Raw genomic sequence first — 19,530 nt, 5'->3', positions numbered from 1 at the left:
TCCGTGTTGTCTCAGGTACTGTTTGCTTGATCTCTGAAGTTTACCTCAGCGTGGATTGAAGTGCCTCCTTTCACTCAAATCAGACACAGGCTGACCTGTATGAATATTTACATCAACCCCATGTGAGGAATTGTGTTTCTTTGCAAAAGTTTTCATCAAAGTAGGAGTCACGTTTAAGACTCACCACGTTAGCTTTGCTTGTGCAGGTCTATGATGTAATTTGTAGTTACGCTTTCATAGGTGCGTGTTGAGTGTGCAGTGAGAATGAGATATCTTTGTGAACAAAGAATTATGTGCGGAGATTAAGCTCACAGCAATAAATTTTTTTAACATTTTTTAAAAAACAATAGAAATATCTGATTAATGGAATTAATCAGATATTTTGTTAACATTCACATTCAACCCTGGAAAGGCCACATAAGCTTCAGAGTCATTTGGACAACATACTTTTAACAATGCATTTGATGTTACTAATGGCAAAGGAGTCAACCATAAAAAGGGCAAAGTATAATACCAAGTCTTAGATTTTGTCCTTCAAACTGTATTTTCAGTAGATTCAGACCAATAGAAAGTTGTTGAGAAGAAAAGTCACATTACATGGGGCCTTATCATTTATCCAGCCCTCATCTGGCAGAAATGTGCTCGTAGGAAAATTAATTTGTATGGCTGGTGTTAAGATTGGATCAGCAGTGGGAGATCAGAGAGTGTTTGGCCTCATAGCTCTGCAGAAAACAGATAAAAAGTTTTTAATCTGTGTGTGTGACTTAGGGGCCTGTGTCTTCAATAGTCCCTAAGCTCAGCAACTATGAGGAATTTTCAATAATATTGTCCAAAATAAGGAACACTGCAAAAGAATATCCAGCCTTTGAGGTCCAGGTCCTGGCTGCTCCATGTCTTACTTGGGCTTGGTTAGTCTTTGTTTTCTTTCCAGCATCAATAATGTAACTGTAGCTTCTAGCTACAATCAGAGGCTCAACAGGCCTCTCCCACTATTCAAAAGGGCTACTCTGTGTTGGTCTGATAAAGTCACATTTCTGGTTAAAGAGGCATTGTAAAGAAGAATGTTATTGTATCTGTAGTATAATATAGACACTGTGTCACAGAAGAAAAATAACAGTAGCATAAAGTAATTTTTGTCTTGTGTACAGTAAATATAATATAAAACAGAGGCATCAGACACTTTCCTGCATTAGGACCCGTATTTATCTTTCCAGCATTCAGTGAAGATTGTTGTGTATAGAGGAGGTGTTGTGATATTGTGGTTTGTTTCACTTGCAGAGACCCACATGAACCTTGGTAGAGTGTATGCAGCATGAAATCTTCAAGATAACTCAACAATTTCAATAAAAATCTGCGTGGTTAAAACTGGGTCTTTGCTAACAATAAAACTACAGAGGCTAAAGTTAGCATTTTCCTAAATTTTGCAGCTACTGCAATAAAAGTTATACTTATCTACAAGTCTTAACACATCTTTACCAGTGTGCCTGTACAGTATAGGCCTTAGATTTTAATAGACAGTTGAGCTCCATGTCCAACAGATTAGTTATTGATGTTGTGGCCATTTATGCAAAATGTTTGTAGTTTGTAATTTCTACCAATTTAGTTTTGTTCTTTGGGTAGTTGAAATATATTTAAGTTAATTTAGAACCAAAATTTGTAATAAATTTTTATATTTGGAATTGTGTAGATTACGTTGCTAATTGTTAGACCCTCCCATTAATTTAAGTAATTAAGAACACACCGGGTACTTGGTGGAGGATTGTTTGGTAAATGTCTGGTGTTGACGGGAGGTTTTGTAAAACAATTTTTTGACCACTTTTGTATACCTTCAAACCATTTTTTTTTATACTTTCAAACCATTTATTTTTACATTTAATTGAGATTATTTTTCGTTTTGACTAAGTTACAAGATGTTTTTAGTAATGATTTTGTCTCTACTTTTACAATAAATAAATCTAGTTGGAAATGCGTACAAATCCAAAACCCACCTGTTGCCACCCACAGCCTTTATTGGAAATTTTGGTTTTTTGGAACAAAAGGCCGTGACAATTGAATTCCTACACTTCCTGCTTACTTGAATGATTGTCATAATTACACAAGAGAGACACAATTATTGTCATTTTTTCCCCTCACTGTTTCATCTTGGGCAGCTTCCACCTGTTATTTCCTGTTTAGAACTCCTAGTTTAGAGTGCTTTTCTCCACACTACAGACTGTTTTAAGAGGCACTAACTCTTTCCTGTGAAATGAGAACAGCTCTGGGGAAAATGAGGCTCATGGTTCTCAAATCAAATTATTCAAAGAGTTATTGTAGACAGTGATGGCTGCTGGCAGGAAATGTAGATTTATTTGTATGTATTACAGCCAATCTGAAGAGGCCTCTGTGACTAAAGGCACTGTTTTTCTAAGATGTCTCATAAAGAGTATGGTCAGGTTTGTCCATAATCTTCTTGATTCTATGAAGAATCCTTCTTTGCATAATCATCTCCAAAGGTTCCACAGTCGTCCCCAGAGCAGAACCAGCCTTCCTTATCAAGCAATCAATCAATCAAATTTATTTGTATAGCACATTTCAGCAGCAAGGCATTTCAAAGTGCTTTACATCAAATCAAACACAAAAGCACAATGCAACATAGAATAAAAACACAACATCAAGTCAGAGTCCGTCAATAAACTTGCAATTGATTACCTTTCAAATACAACTCTAAACAAGTGGGTTTTTAGTTGAGATTTAAAGGAAGTCAGTGTTTCAGCTGTTTTACAGTTTTCTGGAAGTTTGTTCCAGATTTGTGGTGCATAGATGCTGAATGCTGCTTCTCCTCGTTTGGTTCTGGTTCTGGGGATGCAGAGCAGACCAGAACCAGAAGACCTGAGAAGTCTGGAAGGTTGATACAACAGCAGCAAATCTTTAATGTATTGTGGTGCTAAACCATTCAGTGATTTATAAACTAACAACAGTATTTTAAAGTCTATTCTTTGAGCTACAGGGAGCCAGGGGAGAGACTTTAAAACTGGTGTTATGTGCTCTATCTTCCTGGTTTTAGTGAGAACACAAGCAGCAGCATTCTGGATCAGCTGTAGCTGTTTGATTGATTTGTTGGACAGGCCTGTAAAGACGCCGTTACAATAATCAATACGACTGAAGATAAACGCATGGATGAGTTTCTCTAGATCTGGCTGAGACATTAGTCCTTTAACCTTATCAGAACCTTATCAGGTTGTTAGCCTTTTTAGGTCACTGGCTCTGATGCTGCTGCCTCAACAAATGCAGAAGAGATGACTCTCTCAACAACAGATTTATAGAATATCTGAAGCCCCTTCTTGCTAACCTTGAAGTAGGGATGTGCGATATGGCACAAAAATTCATATTACAATATGAGTGAAACAACATTGAAACAATGTCAATGTCAATGTAAAAACATTGAATCTACATTGAAGCCTGATATTGGAACGACATAGAAAGTGGTCGGTAACTTACATTGTTGAATCAACATTAGGGTTTCAACCATAACTGACACTATATTAATGTTGATTTAACCATCATTGATTTTGGTTCTGCATGCAGATTTGTGTTGATGTTACATTGAATCAGTTAGGATTCAATGTTGGTTCAACCATCATCTGATTGTGGATCTGCATGCACATTTGTGTTGATTTTACATTGAATCAGTAAGGAATCAATGTTGATTCAATCACCATCTGAATGTGCATCTGCATGCACATTTGTGTTGATTTTACCTTGAATCAATTTGAGGAAACAATATTGATTGAACCATCATCTGTACGTGGATCTACATGGACATTTGGGTTGATTTTATATTGAATGAAAGCAAAGGCATCAATGTTGATTCATGTACATTTTTTGGTCTGACAGTTCTACATTATACCATTAAAAGAGGAATGCCCAAAGTCGGACCTCGAGGGCTGGCATCTTGTGTGTTTTAGTTCTCTTGTGTGTTTTGATATGCAGGATGCCAGCCGTCAAGAACCGACTTTGGTCACCTCTGCATTAAAAGTTTCTTCACTGTTGTTAAACACACTATTTTATTGGCAGATGATGGGTATTATGTTATACACATTTATCTTACATTAACATATTTCCAAAAGTGCATGCACATAAGCTTAAAAATGACAGCATTCCATTAATATAACATTTTATTTAAGAAAACAGGGATAGAGCTGTAAACATATTTGACTCCTTTTTGACTGTCAGAACAACAGTCTATCCATAATCCTGCAATGCCAGACGTGTTCCTCTGCTTATGCCTATACATATCCAGGACGTCTGAAGTTTGCTAGAGAGCATTTGGATGTTCCAGAAAAGAATGTCATATGGTCAGATGGAACCAAAGTAGAACTGTTTGGTCAAAACAACTTGTGTTTGGAGTAGATTGAGTGCTGAGTTGCATCCAAAGAACCCACTATGAAGCATAGTGGAGTCAACATCACTCTTTGGAGCTATTTCCCTGCAAAGGGACCAGGAATACTGATCTGTGTACATGAAAGAATGAATGGGCCCATATAACGTGAGATTTTGAGCGCAAATCTCCTTCCTTCAGCAAGAGGGTTGAAGATGAAACGTGGCTGGGTCTTTCAGCATGACAATGATCCCAACACTCTGCCTGGGTAATGGAGGAGTGGCTTCATAAGAAGCATTTCAAGGTCCTGGAGTGGCCTAGCCAGTCTCCAGATCTCAACCCCATAGAAAACCTTTAGAGAGAGTGGAGAGTTCGTGTTGCCAAGCGACAGCCCCAAAATATCACTGCGCTAGAAGAGATCTGCATTGAGGAATGGACTAAAATACCAGCTACAGTGTGCCAACCTTGTGAAGACTATCATGAAACGTTTGAACTTTGTCATTGCCAACAAAGATATATAACAAAGTATTGAGATTAACTTTTGTTATTGACCAAATACTTACTTTCCACCATAATTTGCAAACAGACTCCAGTTTGTGAGTCTGAAAATTGTGTGTTACAGGTGGTCTGTAACACAAGAGCACCACAGGGCATTATACACTCATCATTCCTTTTCAGTCTGTACACTTCAAAGTTCCACCACAAGTCTGACTTCTGTCACCCCGGAGTCTGTAGAAAGACTCTGATGATGCATTTCTTGAGTATATCATAGATGGACAAAAGGCTGAGTACAGCGATATGGTGGACTTCGGTTCCACACTTTCCTGCTTGGGAAAGCGTGGAACCAAACAGACTCCTCAAACCCCAGACCTGGCCTGATGATGAAGGAGGTGTTGCAGCAGGAGGATGATGTTGATCGATGAAGGCAGGGATCTCTGTAGGTCTGATGAGCTTTCTTCTCCGCACGGGTAGTGAGGTCACACAGGACTTGGGTGCTGGCAGGAAGGAAGGCATCAGTTCTTCTTCTTTGCCTTTGTGTCTTTGTCTTTGCCTTTGCCTTGGTCTTCATCTTTGTCTTTGGGGTCTGAACCCAGCTGATGAGAGAAGTGCGATTTGAAGCCACATGTTGTGGGGCAGACGGGTTGGTCCCCATGCGCAGGACAGTCTTCGGCTCTGTGGCCCCGGCTCTTCTTCAGATGCAGAGTTCTTTGTCCATCTTGACCTTGACTCGAAGCTGCCTGGAGGATCCAACCAAAGTTTCCTCTTTTGCACCCACCTTTTATAGGGTTTATCCAGCCTTTTGGTTCATTTGCATTGGCTAGCACTGTTGCTGTGCTTATTTCACTGGCTGACTGCTTGGACAGATGATCTCATGTCCATCACTGTATTAGAGACATTCTGTCCTGATGTCTGTCCTAATGTCTTAGGTTGCTCAACAACCTGTTTCCAAATAAGGCGTTGACCATCTCTGCTCTCCTGTTATTTCCCCTTTTTCTCTTAACCTTTCACTGATATGTTGATCACTGATATCAACATATCAGTGATCTTTAATTGCAGTTACACCTTTTACACATTTTCAAGTTCAATGTAAAAATCACATTTAGAACTTCTTTAGCTTCTCTGATTTATCATTCATTTATAATGTTATAACTTATTAGTTACTCTTATTATAAGCTTAATGTGAGTTATTACAGATGTTTTCTGAAAAGAAACCAAGAATAATCCATGATTCTAATTATTTGATATCAAAGTTACAGTTACTTGTTTTACCCACGAATGTAAGTGTAAGTATTATTATAAGTAAACCAATATTAATATAAGTATTTTACTTTGAATCTTATCCAATTACTCAAAATGTTTAGATTTCATTCTTTAAGACTTTAATGCTTTGAAATAAGTAATAGTCTGAACTATTTTTATAAATCTGCAGGCTGGAAACTAACTTCCTCTTTTTCCAGGAAACCTGCTCTTCCTGTTTCATGACTCTCTCTGTCTTGACTATGATTTCTTATGATGAGATAGAAAAAAGTAGAATTAGAGCAAAGTTTGCAGGAGACAAAAACAACACACACAACCAAATTGATTTTATTGACATTTAGGTCTACTGTTGGGTCTAGATGTCACTTGAGTGATTCATTTTAAAGATAACTTTATTTATTGTTACTGTTAAACTAAAATCTCCAGCATGGGGAAGTGGGATGATCTCGGATTTTCTTGAAGAGGGGCATATAAATCTGGATGCCATCAGCAAAGTAATGAAAAGAAACGTTAAATTTATGGAAAATTTGACCCAGAGGCAATAAATATAAGATAAACACAATGGGACCTTAAATTGAGCCTTGACTGAGAAAGTTCTGGTTTTTAAATAACATTTAAACATTCAAATACTGTGCCTCTCAGGCCAACACAATATTTTGATCTATATAAGAGAATCTGATGATCTACAGCAGTGCGTTGTGAGGATCGAACGGGGTGCGTTGAGAGGATCGAAACGGGGTGCGTTGTGAGGATCGAACGGGGGCAATTTTTCAGACGGGGTGCCGGCTTGCTGCGGGCCGGTTCTAATATCATCCCAGGGGCCGTAGAAAATCTTCTCGCGGGCCGGATGTGGCCCGCGGGCCTTGACTCTGACATATGTGATCTACAGTGTCAATATATCTACAGTGTCAATAATAAAACTGCGACATTGCCTGAAAAGATCATTATACACTCGAACCAAAGCTGTTTCAGTTCTATGAGCAGCTTTAAACCCAGACCGAAATTTCTCAGTTATATTATTGTCTTTTAAAAACATTTCAAGCTGAATAAAAACAAATTTTCAAGGACCTTAGATAAAAAAGGGAGTTTGGAAATGGGCCTAAAATTTGCTAGTACACTAGAGGTTTTTTAAGAGGGGGTTTAACCACAGTATGTTTAAGAATAGATGTGACAACCTGACTGCAATGAGGCATTTATCACCGTTAAGATAAATAGACCAGAAGTGGGAAAAATATCTTCTATCAGACAAGTAGGAAGACAATCCAAATAATAATTTGATGACTGCAGATGCTTAATAACTGAGGTCAGTTCATCTAAAGAAACTGGCTGAAAATGCTCCAGAATAGCTATGCATTGTGGCATTTTTTGGGAATCTAAATCTACCAGGGTATTTGAGCCTCTAAGAGCTACAATTTTTTCTGTGAAAAACTTAGAGAAAGCCTCACAAAGTTCAACAGAGGCTAAAGGGCCAGATGTAATCGAGGGATTGACAATTCTATCCAGGACATTTAAAAGGACTTGAAGCCTATGCCTATTTGAAGCTACACGATTAATGACATATTTTGATTTTGCTAATTTGACATTATTCTGATAATTAAATAAACTGTCTTTCAAAATTTCAAACAAAACCTGCAATTTATCTTTTTTCCACCTCCTCTAAGCATGCCCACATTCCCGTCTGAGTGCACGAGTGGTATTAAAAGTTTCTTTTTTGTCGTTTTTATAGTTTTCAAATTAGAGCATTTGAGCATGCATTGTTAAAATTTAGAATAAGAGCTTCAATATAAAGATTGCTATCAGTAGGGAATGTAGAATTAGCAAGGACTGCATTTAGTTGAAGAGCAGTATCAGAGTTATAGTACAAGAAAGTAAGGGTTTAGTATTGTTTGTATCCACAGATGATGAAATATTAATAAAAAATAAAATGGGCAAATGATCAGAAATGCATGTCTGAAGGATTTCAATGATATCCAAACAAAGCCCATGTGATAACACCAAATCCAGAGTATGTCCCTTTAAGTGTGTTGGCCCAACCACAGATTGTGTGAAATGGAATTAATCAATCAAGTCCAAAAAGTCTTTCACCAGAAGTTTATCTGGGGAGCATACATGTATATTAAAATCACCTATAATCAAAATATGATCATACGCAAAGGTAATCCATGCCATAAGTTCTGAAAATTCATGAATAAAGTCCTTGTTTAACTTTGGCGGACGGTAGACCACCACACACAGAATTGCTTCAGTTAATTTCACTTCAGAAATTTGGAGATCAAAACTGGAAAATTAATTTATAGATGATTGTTGACAGTGGAAACTGGATTGAAAAATTGTAGCCAGACCTCCACCTTTGCCAGTCAACCGGGAAGAATTTATAAAAGCACTGTTCTGAGGTAGAAGTTCAGAGAACGGGAACAACTGACCTTCTTGTAGCCAAGTTTCTGTGACGAATAAAAAATCCAAATCCCGAGACGTAAACAGATTGTGAAGCATAAAGGTCTTGTTAGCTAAGGACCTAGCATTAAGCAAGGCCAAGCAGATGGTTGATGGTGCAGCAGCACAAATTGAAGACGAAACATAGTTTGGGCCGAAATCATGGGTAGAGAGTTGGTCAGCCCCTTCAGAGTCCCCGAAGATGTGAAAATTACCTCAGCAAAGTATATGGACTTTCTGACTGATCACTTTCTTTCATGGTTCAAAAAGAAGAGCCATACCTTCCGTAGCAAAATCATCTTAGTGCATGACAATGCACCATCTCATGCTGCAAGGATGGGGTATCACTGTGTCATTGGCTGCTATGGGCAAAAAAGGGGAGAAATTCATGGTTTTGTCACCATCCTCCTCTGACCTCAACTTTATTGAGAACCTTTGGAGTTTCCTCAAGCAGAAGATCTGATGGTGGAATGCAGTTCATATCAAAACAGCAGCTCTGGGAAGTTATTCTGACATCCTGCAAAGAAATTCAAGCAGAAACTATCCACAAACTCACAAGTTCAATGGATGCAAGAATTGTGCAGGTTATATCAAAGAAGGGATCCTATGTTAACATGTAACTCGGTCTGTTAACCCTTTAACTGCCATGAGGACGCCGGTGTCCCCATTGACCCGTTAACCTGCATGTGACAGTATTTGGGGTGACAGATGTTTTTGATTGAAATAGCTTTTGATTTTAGTACATGTGATCACTTAATCCTGCACATTCAAAGAATGATCGTTTGCAGTTCTTTAACATTTTTAATCCATAAAATGTTTAGAAAATCTGCTGCGCATAATAATTTGGAGCAGTGTGCTTTGAGTTTTTTATTTTTGATAAAAATACTGTTCTCATGGGGAGCTTTGTTCAGTCAAATTTGATTTATACTGGAATAGTTCATGACTTGAAAATTATATTGACAATCATTTGCATTGATCATTTAAAAAAATCTGAGAAAATATCACTCGCATAGTAATTTGGAACATGGTGTAAATGACTGGGTACCTGAGCCGAAGCTGGGTAGCTAACCTACACTTGCATTTGGTGCATCTTTAAGGTCATTCAACCCTGCCAACTACCGCACACGAGCAGAGTCCTCTACTATGCAAGATGCGAAGAAAAAGCAGAAAAGTAGGAGTGGAAAGAAAAACTTTGGAGGCATTCAGTTTGTAACCAAAAACTCTGCTCTAGCCGTGCTATTTGTTAATCTTGTTTGAAATTTAAGTTATTTTTTGGTTCAAATTAGTTTAAAATGTATGACTGCATAATGACCATCCAAGTAGATAAATGAACAACCAACCCCTGCAGTTGTTGGTTGTTCAATTTTGGATGAATAGTATCTTTAATTTTAAAGGTCTTATGGTATACTTTTTTGTTGTTGTTAGGTTGGGCACAGTTTACCCCAATAATCCCATAAAGAAAACATAAGTCAACCATGTTAATAAATATTATGGAGCATAACGCATAATGATGACCCCTTCACATTTCTGCCTGACCCTTCATGTATCCATGCCTAGAACAGGCCCTGATTTGAAAACAAAAATCTCTTAGCCTGGCCATTAAACTCCATCATACTTGCTTTATTGACCTCTGCTGCCGTTTTTCTTTTCACTGGCAAAGTTCTCTATCTCTCCTTTATGATGGCAGTTATATTTCAAAACATCTGCTTATATCCTCCGCTCCGTATATATCCTGCCCCACCATTTGAGAAGTACTAACTTAACCTGATACATAACAAAAGCTGTTACCATCATTATAAACAAATCCCCTGTTTGATTTTTAGAAACATTCACATGTGAATTTTATGAAGTAACCAATTTCTGATCTCCAGTTTTTGTAAAGCTTTGCCCTACCAATGTTTTTCTTGACTAAAGGACTAATGTCTCAGCCAGATCTAGAGAACCTCATTCATGCGTTTATCTTCAGTCACATTGATTATTGCAACAGCGTCTTCACAGGTCTGTCCAACAAATCAATCAAACAGCTACAGCTGATCCAGAATGCTGCTGCTCGTGTTCTCACTAAAACCAGGAAGATAGAGCACATAACACCAGTTTTAAAGTCCCTCCACTGGCTCCCGGTAGCTCAAAGAATAAACTTTAAAATACTGTTGTTAGTTTATAAATCACTGAATGGTTTAGCACCACAATATATTAAAGATCTGCTGCTGTTGTATCAACCTTTCAAACCTCTTAGGTCTTCTGGTTCTGGTCTGCTCTGCATCCCCAGAACCAGAACCAAATGAGGAGAAGCGGCATTTAGCATCTATGCACCACAAATCTGGAACAAACTCCCAGAAAACTGTAAAACAGCTGAAACGCTGACTTTGTGTTTGATTTGATGTAGAGCACTTTGAAATGCCTTGCTGCTGAAATGTGCTATATAAATAAAATTTGATTGATTGATTGATTGAAGATGCACGGTAGGATATTTACAAGAAATAAATGAACAGCACTGAAGATCCTGTTTTCTAACTTTGTTGAGTAGTTAAGCATATTAGAAGCATAGGTGATGTGACCATGCTGTCAGTTAGGAGACGCTTTGAACTGTCTTTTTCCAGTCAGTAGCCCAATATCATCAACGCATACAGGAAATGCTCTTGGTTATGACAGCCTTCCCTAGTTTGTAGAATTAACTATCTTTTAATGTGAAGTTTGTTGTGATTTGTTTCACTTGGCCTCTCTTGGAAATAGTAATTCAGGGAGGAGTTGAAGGATCATCTGTCTCATTTTCTGCTCCGTTTGGAAAATAAAAATCACCAGATAATAAAACAAAAAAATGATACTCTGGCTCCAACAGGCAGAGTCAGCATATAGGTCTATACCAAGGATAAGGGATCCAAAATATGGAATAGACAGTCTAGTTCCAATGCAGCTGCAGGAAAAAAACTTTCAACCTTGTATGTAACCCAGGCAGGTTCTTTTGGTGAGACTTTGCAAACATTAGCATATGTTATAATAATTTTCCCATCACAACATAAAGAGGATTTTAACAAATATGGAAATGTTATGTACTGGGCTGTAAAGAAGTTACAGCATAGGGAAAATTCCCTTTCTGGTCGTCCTTTTCTGCTTTCCATCAATAATGTCCTGCAAAGTGTGAAATATGGAAGAGACTGTGTCAGGGAGGCTCTCAGATAAAACCACTGCTGATGTCAGTGAATATTTGAGGAGAGTGACTGAGGATGGAGTTCTTCTGAGTTGTGCCTTGGACAGCCTCTGAATCTGTCAATCCACATTCTTAATTATTAAGTAAATAAACACTTGTTTATTTCATTCTCTAACTTTTTACTTTCATTTCATTTCTTAGAAGGCATCATTTGAAGCATTTTGATTCACAGCTGGTCCAAAATACTAGCACTCACTCTGCAGGCCTCACAGTTCAGTCTCTCTCAGTGTTACTACAACTGCTTTTTCCCCAGAGGTACTGGGTTGATCTCACTCTAGACTATTACATTAAAACTAAAAATGCTTTTAGTGAAGGATTTAGCGGATGAAGCTGCCTGTTCGGTTCCAGGTGACTTACTCACAGAGTCCACTTTTCAAGGCAAACGTTATTAAACCAGATCCTGGTCTACTGGACCGATGGTTCCTCCTGTAATCTGAGTCACATGTTAAGTCACATGTAAAATCACATCTGGACCTTTGAGCATAAACTGTGAGAAGCACCACTCAAGTTTGCCTACTTCACTGTAAGTCCTTGGCCAATAGAAAACGGGGGAGCCATGCTACAGTTCTAGCTGGTAACTCAGGTTTTTGCTTCTATCCCTAGCAAAGGGATAGAACTATGGACTTACTCTTCCCTGTGTTGAACTGACCCCTCTTTCCTGTCAGCCTGGTGCCTTTTTGAAAATCTATAACCTCCGAGCAGTCCCAGGACCCAGTAGAGTACCGGGCCTCACTAGCAGCCAGCCTGTGGAGCCAGATCACCTAGCCTTCTACCTCCACGGAGGAACGTCACACGGGAGAGGCATCCGGCTTCTGCCAGAAAACAGCCCAGATGTGCAGAAACTCAGGAGGTTTGTTTGTGCCACGTGTCTGACAGGAGGACAGAACCTGTCAAACACTTGGTTCCTTCAAATCCTGTGAAGGTTTTTTGAAATCCAAAGGCTCAATTCTATACAGAGACATAATGAAATAATCATAGCTAACTTGCACCCATGGTAGAGATTTATTTATTTATTTATATTATTATTATTAGATCAATGATAAGAAACTGGCCTAATAATTTATTTTAGTTATTAGACTACAAGAGTCTAATGACTAGATAAGATTCTTCTTATCTAGAGTCTACATAAACTTGAGAAACGGTCTGCATCACCTGAAATTTTAAGCTTCATGGCTTCTTTATTAGCATTACATTAGGGGAGAAAATGTAATCAGTTGTTTAGTATTTGATGCTGACCACTGTTTGACAGACCAAGGCTTTGACTGTCTATACTGTCCTTCAAATATGTCAACCCACTGTAGCCGTTTAATAAAAAGTTAAACCATTAATATGATTCCAAGTGCTTTGTTGGATAGAGGAGGGATTCAAAACGTTTTTAATATTTCTGTTGCCTCTTCATTACAGTCAGCTCTCATTTACTATGTGACCCCCATATAGCCAAGATCACACAGGTCACAACTTATGAAGGCTTTTGGATCTTGCAAAACTTTCACAGAATATAAGAGAAAATAAATTAGCTTGCTTTTTATTCCCCCATATCCCTTTGTGCACCCTGCAAATCTTTTACTATTTTTGTCATTTTCATTCTCTTTTCTTCTGATTGTCTATGAATGTCTATGAATGGATCTATAGACATCAACCCAATCCTTTGCTTTGATCTTGTTTGGATGTTGTTAGAGTCATACAGGCGTTCTTAGACCACCAAGACGAAGAAGTTTCTGAGCTGAATGACTCTGAGCTCCTGGAAGTCTGGAGCACTCCACCAGAGTTTATAGGTATGAAAGACACCTACAAGACAGATCCCTGAAGTTTAAACCTCTGAAGATCAGACCCCAGAAGGTCACATCTCTGAAGGTCAGAGATAATTATAATTATGGCGTAGTAATAGAGCTTCTGTTTGTGATTTTAATGTATTCAATATTTAGCACACAATTAGTCTTTGTTTTCTTTGTTAATGATTGCCGCCTCCACAATTTGACTTCAGTCTCAATCTGTCACACTCAATAATTTCCGTCTCTCTTTCTGTTTCAGATGGCGAGGTGGTGGACTGTAGAACTGGTATGAAGATGAAATATTACATCAGTAAACTTTGGTTCTGGACTAGTGTAGAATATTTTTTAGACAAATCAAAGTTGTCATGCAACTTCATTAAATTGCATGACAAAAGAGGAAACTCTGTTAAGTTGTGTGTCATGTTACTACCACAGTATTTCAGAAAATAGTCAGTTCAGTGTGTCTGAACTGAAACAGAAAGCAGAGATCCACAGAGATGGAGAGCAGTCACCAGTCCACAGTCTGCCAGGCTGGTTTTTCTCCCTATTAAAGGAAACCAACATTTGAAAAGAGTTTTTTTGTATTTTGTCATGTTAGCTTGGCCTAAAATGAAAACACCTTAGATGATCTGAACATTGAGACCCGCAGTCACGCTAGATGTTTTTGTACATCATTTTGACTGATGTAGTCAAAAATATTCTGTCAAATTCTATCAATATAATTTTGAAATTATATTGATAGATTATTATTATAATGGCTATTACGATATGTTGCATTTAATTTTTATGCAGTTTAATTAATATTCAACAAGTTGAACACTCTAGATCCCACCATCTATCAAACACATGAAGATATCTAACCTTTTCTCTGCAGTGAGAATCCACTTAAATTATGAGACTCCAGCAGCGGTTCTCCTGCACTGTGCTTCCTGGCCATAACTCTTCAGTGCACTGGAAGCTACCAGTCAGATGCATTATGTATTGTGTCGGAGATTATATTCAGAAGGGATATTTTTTTTTGTTTGATGTAACTACCTCTGGAATTACAGTACAGACCAAAAGTTTGGACACACCTTCTAATTGAATTCAAGTAGAAGGTGTGTCCAAACTTTTGGTCTGTACTGTAACTCTGTACTACAAGTTGAAAGTGACTTGCGCGTCTGCACTAAATAGGGATGTGAATTGTAATCTGTCAAAACGACGGACAGACTTCAAATTTTTCTAATATTTTACAAAAATACGAAAAATATTAAATTAATGTGACTCCTGCTTGTCACACAGAAACAAACAGCAGAAATCTGCCAGGAGTAAAAACATTTGACTAAAGAAGGATCCTCAGCTTGGCTTCAGTTTTTTGGGAACACACTTTGGAGGATTCATAATGAAAGCCTTATATAAATAATGGAGTTTATTTTCCTGTTTTTCAGAGCGGTGCTGTGACCACCAGCTGCAGCTGGTAACTCTGTCCCAGGTGAAGCAGAGTGCTGGTGGCCAGACTCACCATGTTCGAGCGCAAATAGGTTCTTATGAGCCCAGCCAGTTGCACCGCGCCCTCAAACTCTTCTGCTGCAGCTGTTCAGCAATGTAGGTCCACACACTGCGGCCGGGTGCTGACCTGTCTGCTGCTAAACGCTCCAATAACAGCTAACTTCCCAGGTCCTCCGATCAGCACCAGAGGCAGCTCCACTTGTTTCTGTCAAATCACTAAATCATGATTGACAGAAACAATCATGATTGACAGAAACAGCTGGTCTTTCATTCTGCCAGCACATGAGCTACATTTGTTAACTTTATGGGTAATTATGTAGATCAGGGGTGTCAAACTCCAGTCCTCGAGGGCCGCAGTCCTGCAGTTTTTAGATGTGCCACAGGTACAAAACACTGGAATGAAATGGCTTAATTGCCTCCACCTTGAGTAGATCAGTTCTCCAGAGCCTTAATTATTCTATTCAGCTGTGCTGCAGCAGAGACACATCTAAAAGTTGCAGGACTGCGGCCCTTCAGGCCTGGAGTTTGACACCCCTGATGTAGATGTACATAATAAATATGAATAACCTGTTCTCCACAGAGGTCAGTCTGCTCAAAACATTCCTTATTTAAAGTCACCTGTCAGCAGGCAGAAAGGCATGTTTGGTCCAGTCTTTAAGAGTCCAGCTGTGTTTTTACAAATGCCATACAAGGCAGAAAACAGGATTTCCAATTTGAACCCAGCAAACAGCAGATTGAACCTCTTCACTCATCTAAACATGCTGGTGTGTGCAGAGCTGACAGGCTGTAAAACAAAGAGCTTGAACTCAACAGGATACATTTTATTCTCTGTGTACTAGCCAGTTTAATGCACTAGTTAAGCTTTGATCCGTTGCTGCGTATTCATGATGCGCTGAGCAGCTAACTTTGTACCTGTGCATTGCGTGTAAAGTTAATCCCAGAGATCTTCTTGTGGTCCAAATTCCAAATTTGTTCCAGTCAGATGAACCATTTCTGAACAAAATCCATTTATTCCATGGCAACAGTGTTAACAATGACTCTGCCACAGCGGTCAAAAACTTGTATGCCCTTCCGGGTTCAACACCTATCAACTACCTATCACCTCTTGGTTCATATACTGGAGCCGACAGCCCCATCTAGTGACCTAAAAAACAAAAATACACATATTTGGCTCCAATACCCTGTTAACTATAGTGCTGTCCAAATTCAGATTGCAATGCTGCTAAGAATACTATAATATAATATATTATTTAGTGTATCGAACAAACTAAGTCTGTGTCTTTGTAATCCTAACCTGGTTGTTGCCTTCCTGCACTATTCTGCTCAATTAAATTTCACTTCACAGCTCAGTCTGGTCTTACTCCCATTGAAGTGGATTCCTTTTGGTAGATTTTATACCTGACCAATCAGCGAACAGAAGAAGTTGTGGATGATAACGTGACGTCTGTATTGTTTTAGAATTGTAGTCTGCCTGTAGTTTTCCTGTAGTGAAGGAAGCAGTTCAGTCTGTGACCGGGGGATTCTGGACCCCTCAGAACCCTCAAGGATTTCCACTCATGATGTGGACATGTGGACATATGAACATGAGGACAGGTGAATGGGATGAGTGATAGACATGAGCAACAGGTGATCATATGGGTTGGTGAACATGAGGACAGGTGGACATGTGGGCAGGAGGAATAATGGATATAAGGACAGATGCACATATGGACAGGAGAAAATGTGGACATATAAAGAGGTGGACAGGAGGAATGATGGATGGGTGAACAGGTGGACGCAAGGACAGGAGGAATGATGGACATGAGCATAGGTGAACATGTGGACAGGAGAATGATGGACATGAGGAGAGTTGAACATGTGGACATATAAACAGGTGGACATATCCATATGTCCTCCTGGACAAGAGGACAGGTGGATGGGTGTACATGTGGATAGGAGAAATGATGGATGTAGGTGAATGGAATGATGTGGGTAGGTGAATATGTGGACAGATGGACATGTTAACATGTGGACATGTAAACAGGTCAACATATGGACAGGTGGACATATGAATAGGCGGATTGATATACATGTGGACAGATGCACATGTGAAAATGAGAACAGGTGGACATGTGAACTTTCGAGATGGTGGTGGGCCCCCCTCCCATGGGCCTACCACCAGTGAGAGGGGCCAACGGGGTCGGGTGCAATGTGTGATGGGTGGCGGCCAAGGGAGGGGACCCTGGCGGTCTGATCCTCTGTTGCGAAAGCTAGCTCTTGGGACATGGAATGTCACTTCTCTGGTGGGGAAGGAGTCGGAGCTAGTGTGTGAGGTCGAGAGTTTCCGGCTAGAAATAGTCGGTCTCACCTCGACGCATGGCTCTGGTTCTGGAACCAGTCTTCTTGAGAGGGGCTGGACATACTTCCACTCTGGAGTTGCCCAAGGTGAGAGGCGTTGGGCAGGAGTGGGCATACTTGTTGCTCCCCCTCTCGGTGCCTGTATTTGAGGTTTACCCCGGTGAACGAGAGGGTAGCCTCCCTCCGCCTAAGGGTTGGGGGACGGGTTCTGACTGTTGTTTGTGCTTACGGGCCGATTACAGTTCAGATTACCCACCCTTTTTGGAGTCCCTAGAGGGGGTACTAGAGAGTGCTCCTCCTGGGAACTCCCTTGTTCTGCTGGGGGACTTCAATGCTCACGTGGGCAATGACAGTGAGGCCTGGAGGGGCGTGGTTGGGAGGAACGGCCCCCCCGATCTGAACTCGAGTGGTGTTCTGTTGTTGGACTTCGATGCTCGTCATGGATTGTCCATAACGAACACCATGTTCAAGCATAAGGGTGTCCATATGTGCACTTGGCACCAGGACACCCTAGGCCGCAGTTCGATGATCAACTTTGTCATCGTTTCATCGGAACTGCGGCCGTATGTCTTGACACTCGGGTGAAGAGAGGTGCGGAGCTGTCCACCGACCACTACCTGGTGGTGAGTTGGCTCTGCTGGTGGGGGAGGATGCCGGTCAGACCTGGCAGGCCCAAACGTGTTGTGAGGGTCTGCTGGGAACGTCTGGCGGAATCCCCTGTGAGACGGAGCTTTAACTCCCATCTCCGGCAGAACTTTGAACACGTCCCGGGGAGGTGGGGGACATGGAGTTTGAGTGGACCGTGTTCCGTGCCTCCATTGTCGAGGCGGCTCATCTGAGCCATGGCCGCATGGGCAGAGTACTTCAAAGACCTCCTCAATCCCACCGACATGCCTTCTATTGTGGAAGCTGAGCCTGGGGACTCTGGGTTGGGTTCTCCAATCTCTGGGGTCGAGGTCGCCGAGGTGGTCAAAAAGCTCCCCGGCGGTGGATGAGATCTGCCCAGAGTTCCTTAAGGCTCTGGATGTTGTGGGGTTGTGTTGGTTAACGCGACTCTTCAATATTGCATGGACATCGGGGGCAGTTCCCCTGGATTGGCAGACTGGGGTGGTGGTCCCCCTGTTCAAAAAAGGGGACCGGAGGGTGTGCTCCAATGGGGTCACACTCTTAAGCCTCCCTGGCAAGGTTCTGGAGAGGAGGGTCTGTCGGATTGTCGAACCTCGGATTCAGGAAGAGCAGTGTGGTTTTCGTCCTGGTCATGGAACACTGGACCAGCTCTACACCCTCAGCACGGTCCTGGAGGGTACATGTGAGTTCGCCCAACCAGTTTACATGTGTTTTGTAGACTTGGAGAAGGCGTTCGACTGTGTCCCTCGGGGAGTCCTGTGGGGGCTTCTCCGGGAGTATGAGGTACCGGGCTCCTTGATAGGGGCTGTCAGGTCCCTGTATGACTGGTGTCAGTCTGGTCCGCATTACCGCCAGTAAGTCGGGCTCGTTTACGGTGAGATTGGACTCCGCCAGGGCTGCCCTTTGTCACCGATTCTGTTCATTACTTTTATGGACAGAATTTCTAGGCGCAGCCAGGGTGTTGAGGGGATCCGTTTTGGTGGCCTTAGGGTTGCATCTCTACTTTTTGCGGATGATGTGGTCCTTTTGGCTTCATCGGGATGTGATCTGCAGCTCTCGCTGGAGCGGTTTGCAGCCAAGTGTGAAGCGGCTGGGATGGCGATCAGTGCCTCCATATCCAAGGCCATGGTCTTGAGCCGGAAAATTGTAGAGTGTCTTCTCCGGGTCAGGGGGGTGTCCTGCCCCAAGTGGAGCAGTTCAAGTATCTCGGGACCTTGTTCACGAATGGGGGAAGAAGGGAGCGGGAGATCGACAGGCGGATTGGCGCAGCGTCTGCTGTCAAGTGGGCGCTGTACCAGTCCTTTGTGGTGAAGAGAGAGCTGAGCCAAAAATGAAGCTCTCGATTTACCGGTCGATCTACGTTCCCACCCTCATCTATAGTCATGAGCTTTGGGTCATGACCGAAAGAACGAGATCGCGGATACAAGCGACCAAAATGGCTTTTCTCCATAGGGTGGCTGGGCTCTCCCTTAGAGATAGGGTGAGAAACTCAGTCATCCGGGAGGGACTCAGAGTAGAGCCGCTGCTCCTTCACATCGAGAGAGGCCAGT

General features: G+C 41.0%; 1 protein-coding gene across 3 annotated transcripts in view; it reads left to right on the top strand.

Annotated features, from left to right (window-relative positions):
* The window catches only part of LOC122836030 (protection of telomeres protein 1-like), a 62,568-nt gene that overhangs the window by 27,969 nt on the left and 15,069 nt on the right, over positions 1 to 19,530 (top strand). For all 3 annotated transcript variants that reach the window (XM_044125666.1, XM_044125665.1, XM_044125667.1), the window contains exons 11-14: positions 12,422 to 12,606; positions 13,434 to 13,531; positions 13,788 to 13,814; positions 14,956 to 15,112. In XM_044125666.1, the coding sequence (XP_043981601.1) occupies positions 12,422 to 12,606; positions 13,434 to 13,531; positions 13,788 to 13,814; positions 14,956 to 15,112 (467 nt within the window). The remainder of the gene's footprint in view (positions 1 to 12,421; positions 12,607 to 13,433; positions 13,532 to 13,787; positions 13,815 to 14,955; positions 15,113 to 19,530) is intronic.

Source organism: Gambusia affinis, linkage group LG08, assembly GCF_019740435.1.
Source record: "Gambusia affinis linkage group LG08, SWU_Gaff_1.0, whole genome shotgun sequence".
Taxonomy (NCBI): domain Eukaryota; kingdom Metazoa; phylum Chordata; class Actinopteri; order Cyprinodontiformes; family Poeciliidae; genus Gambusia; species Gambusia affinis.
Note: the sequence above shows the minus strand (reverse complement) of the source record. Positions and strands in the feature narration are given on the sequence as shown.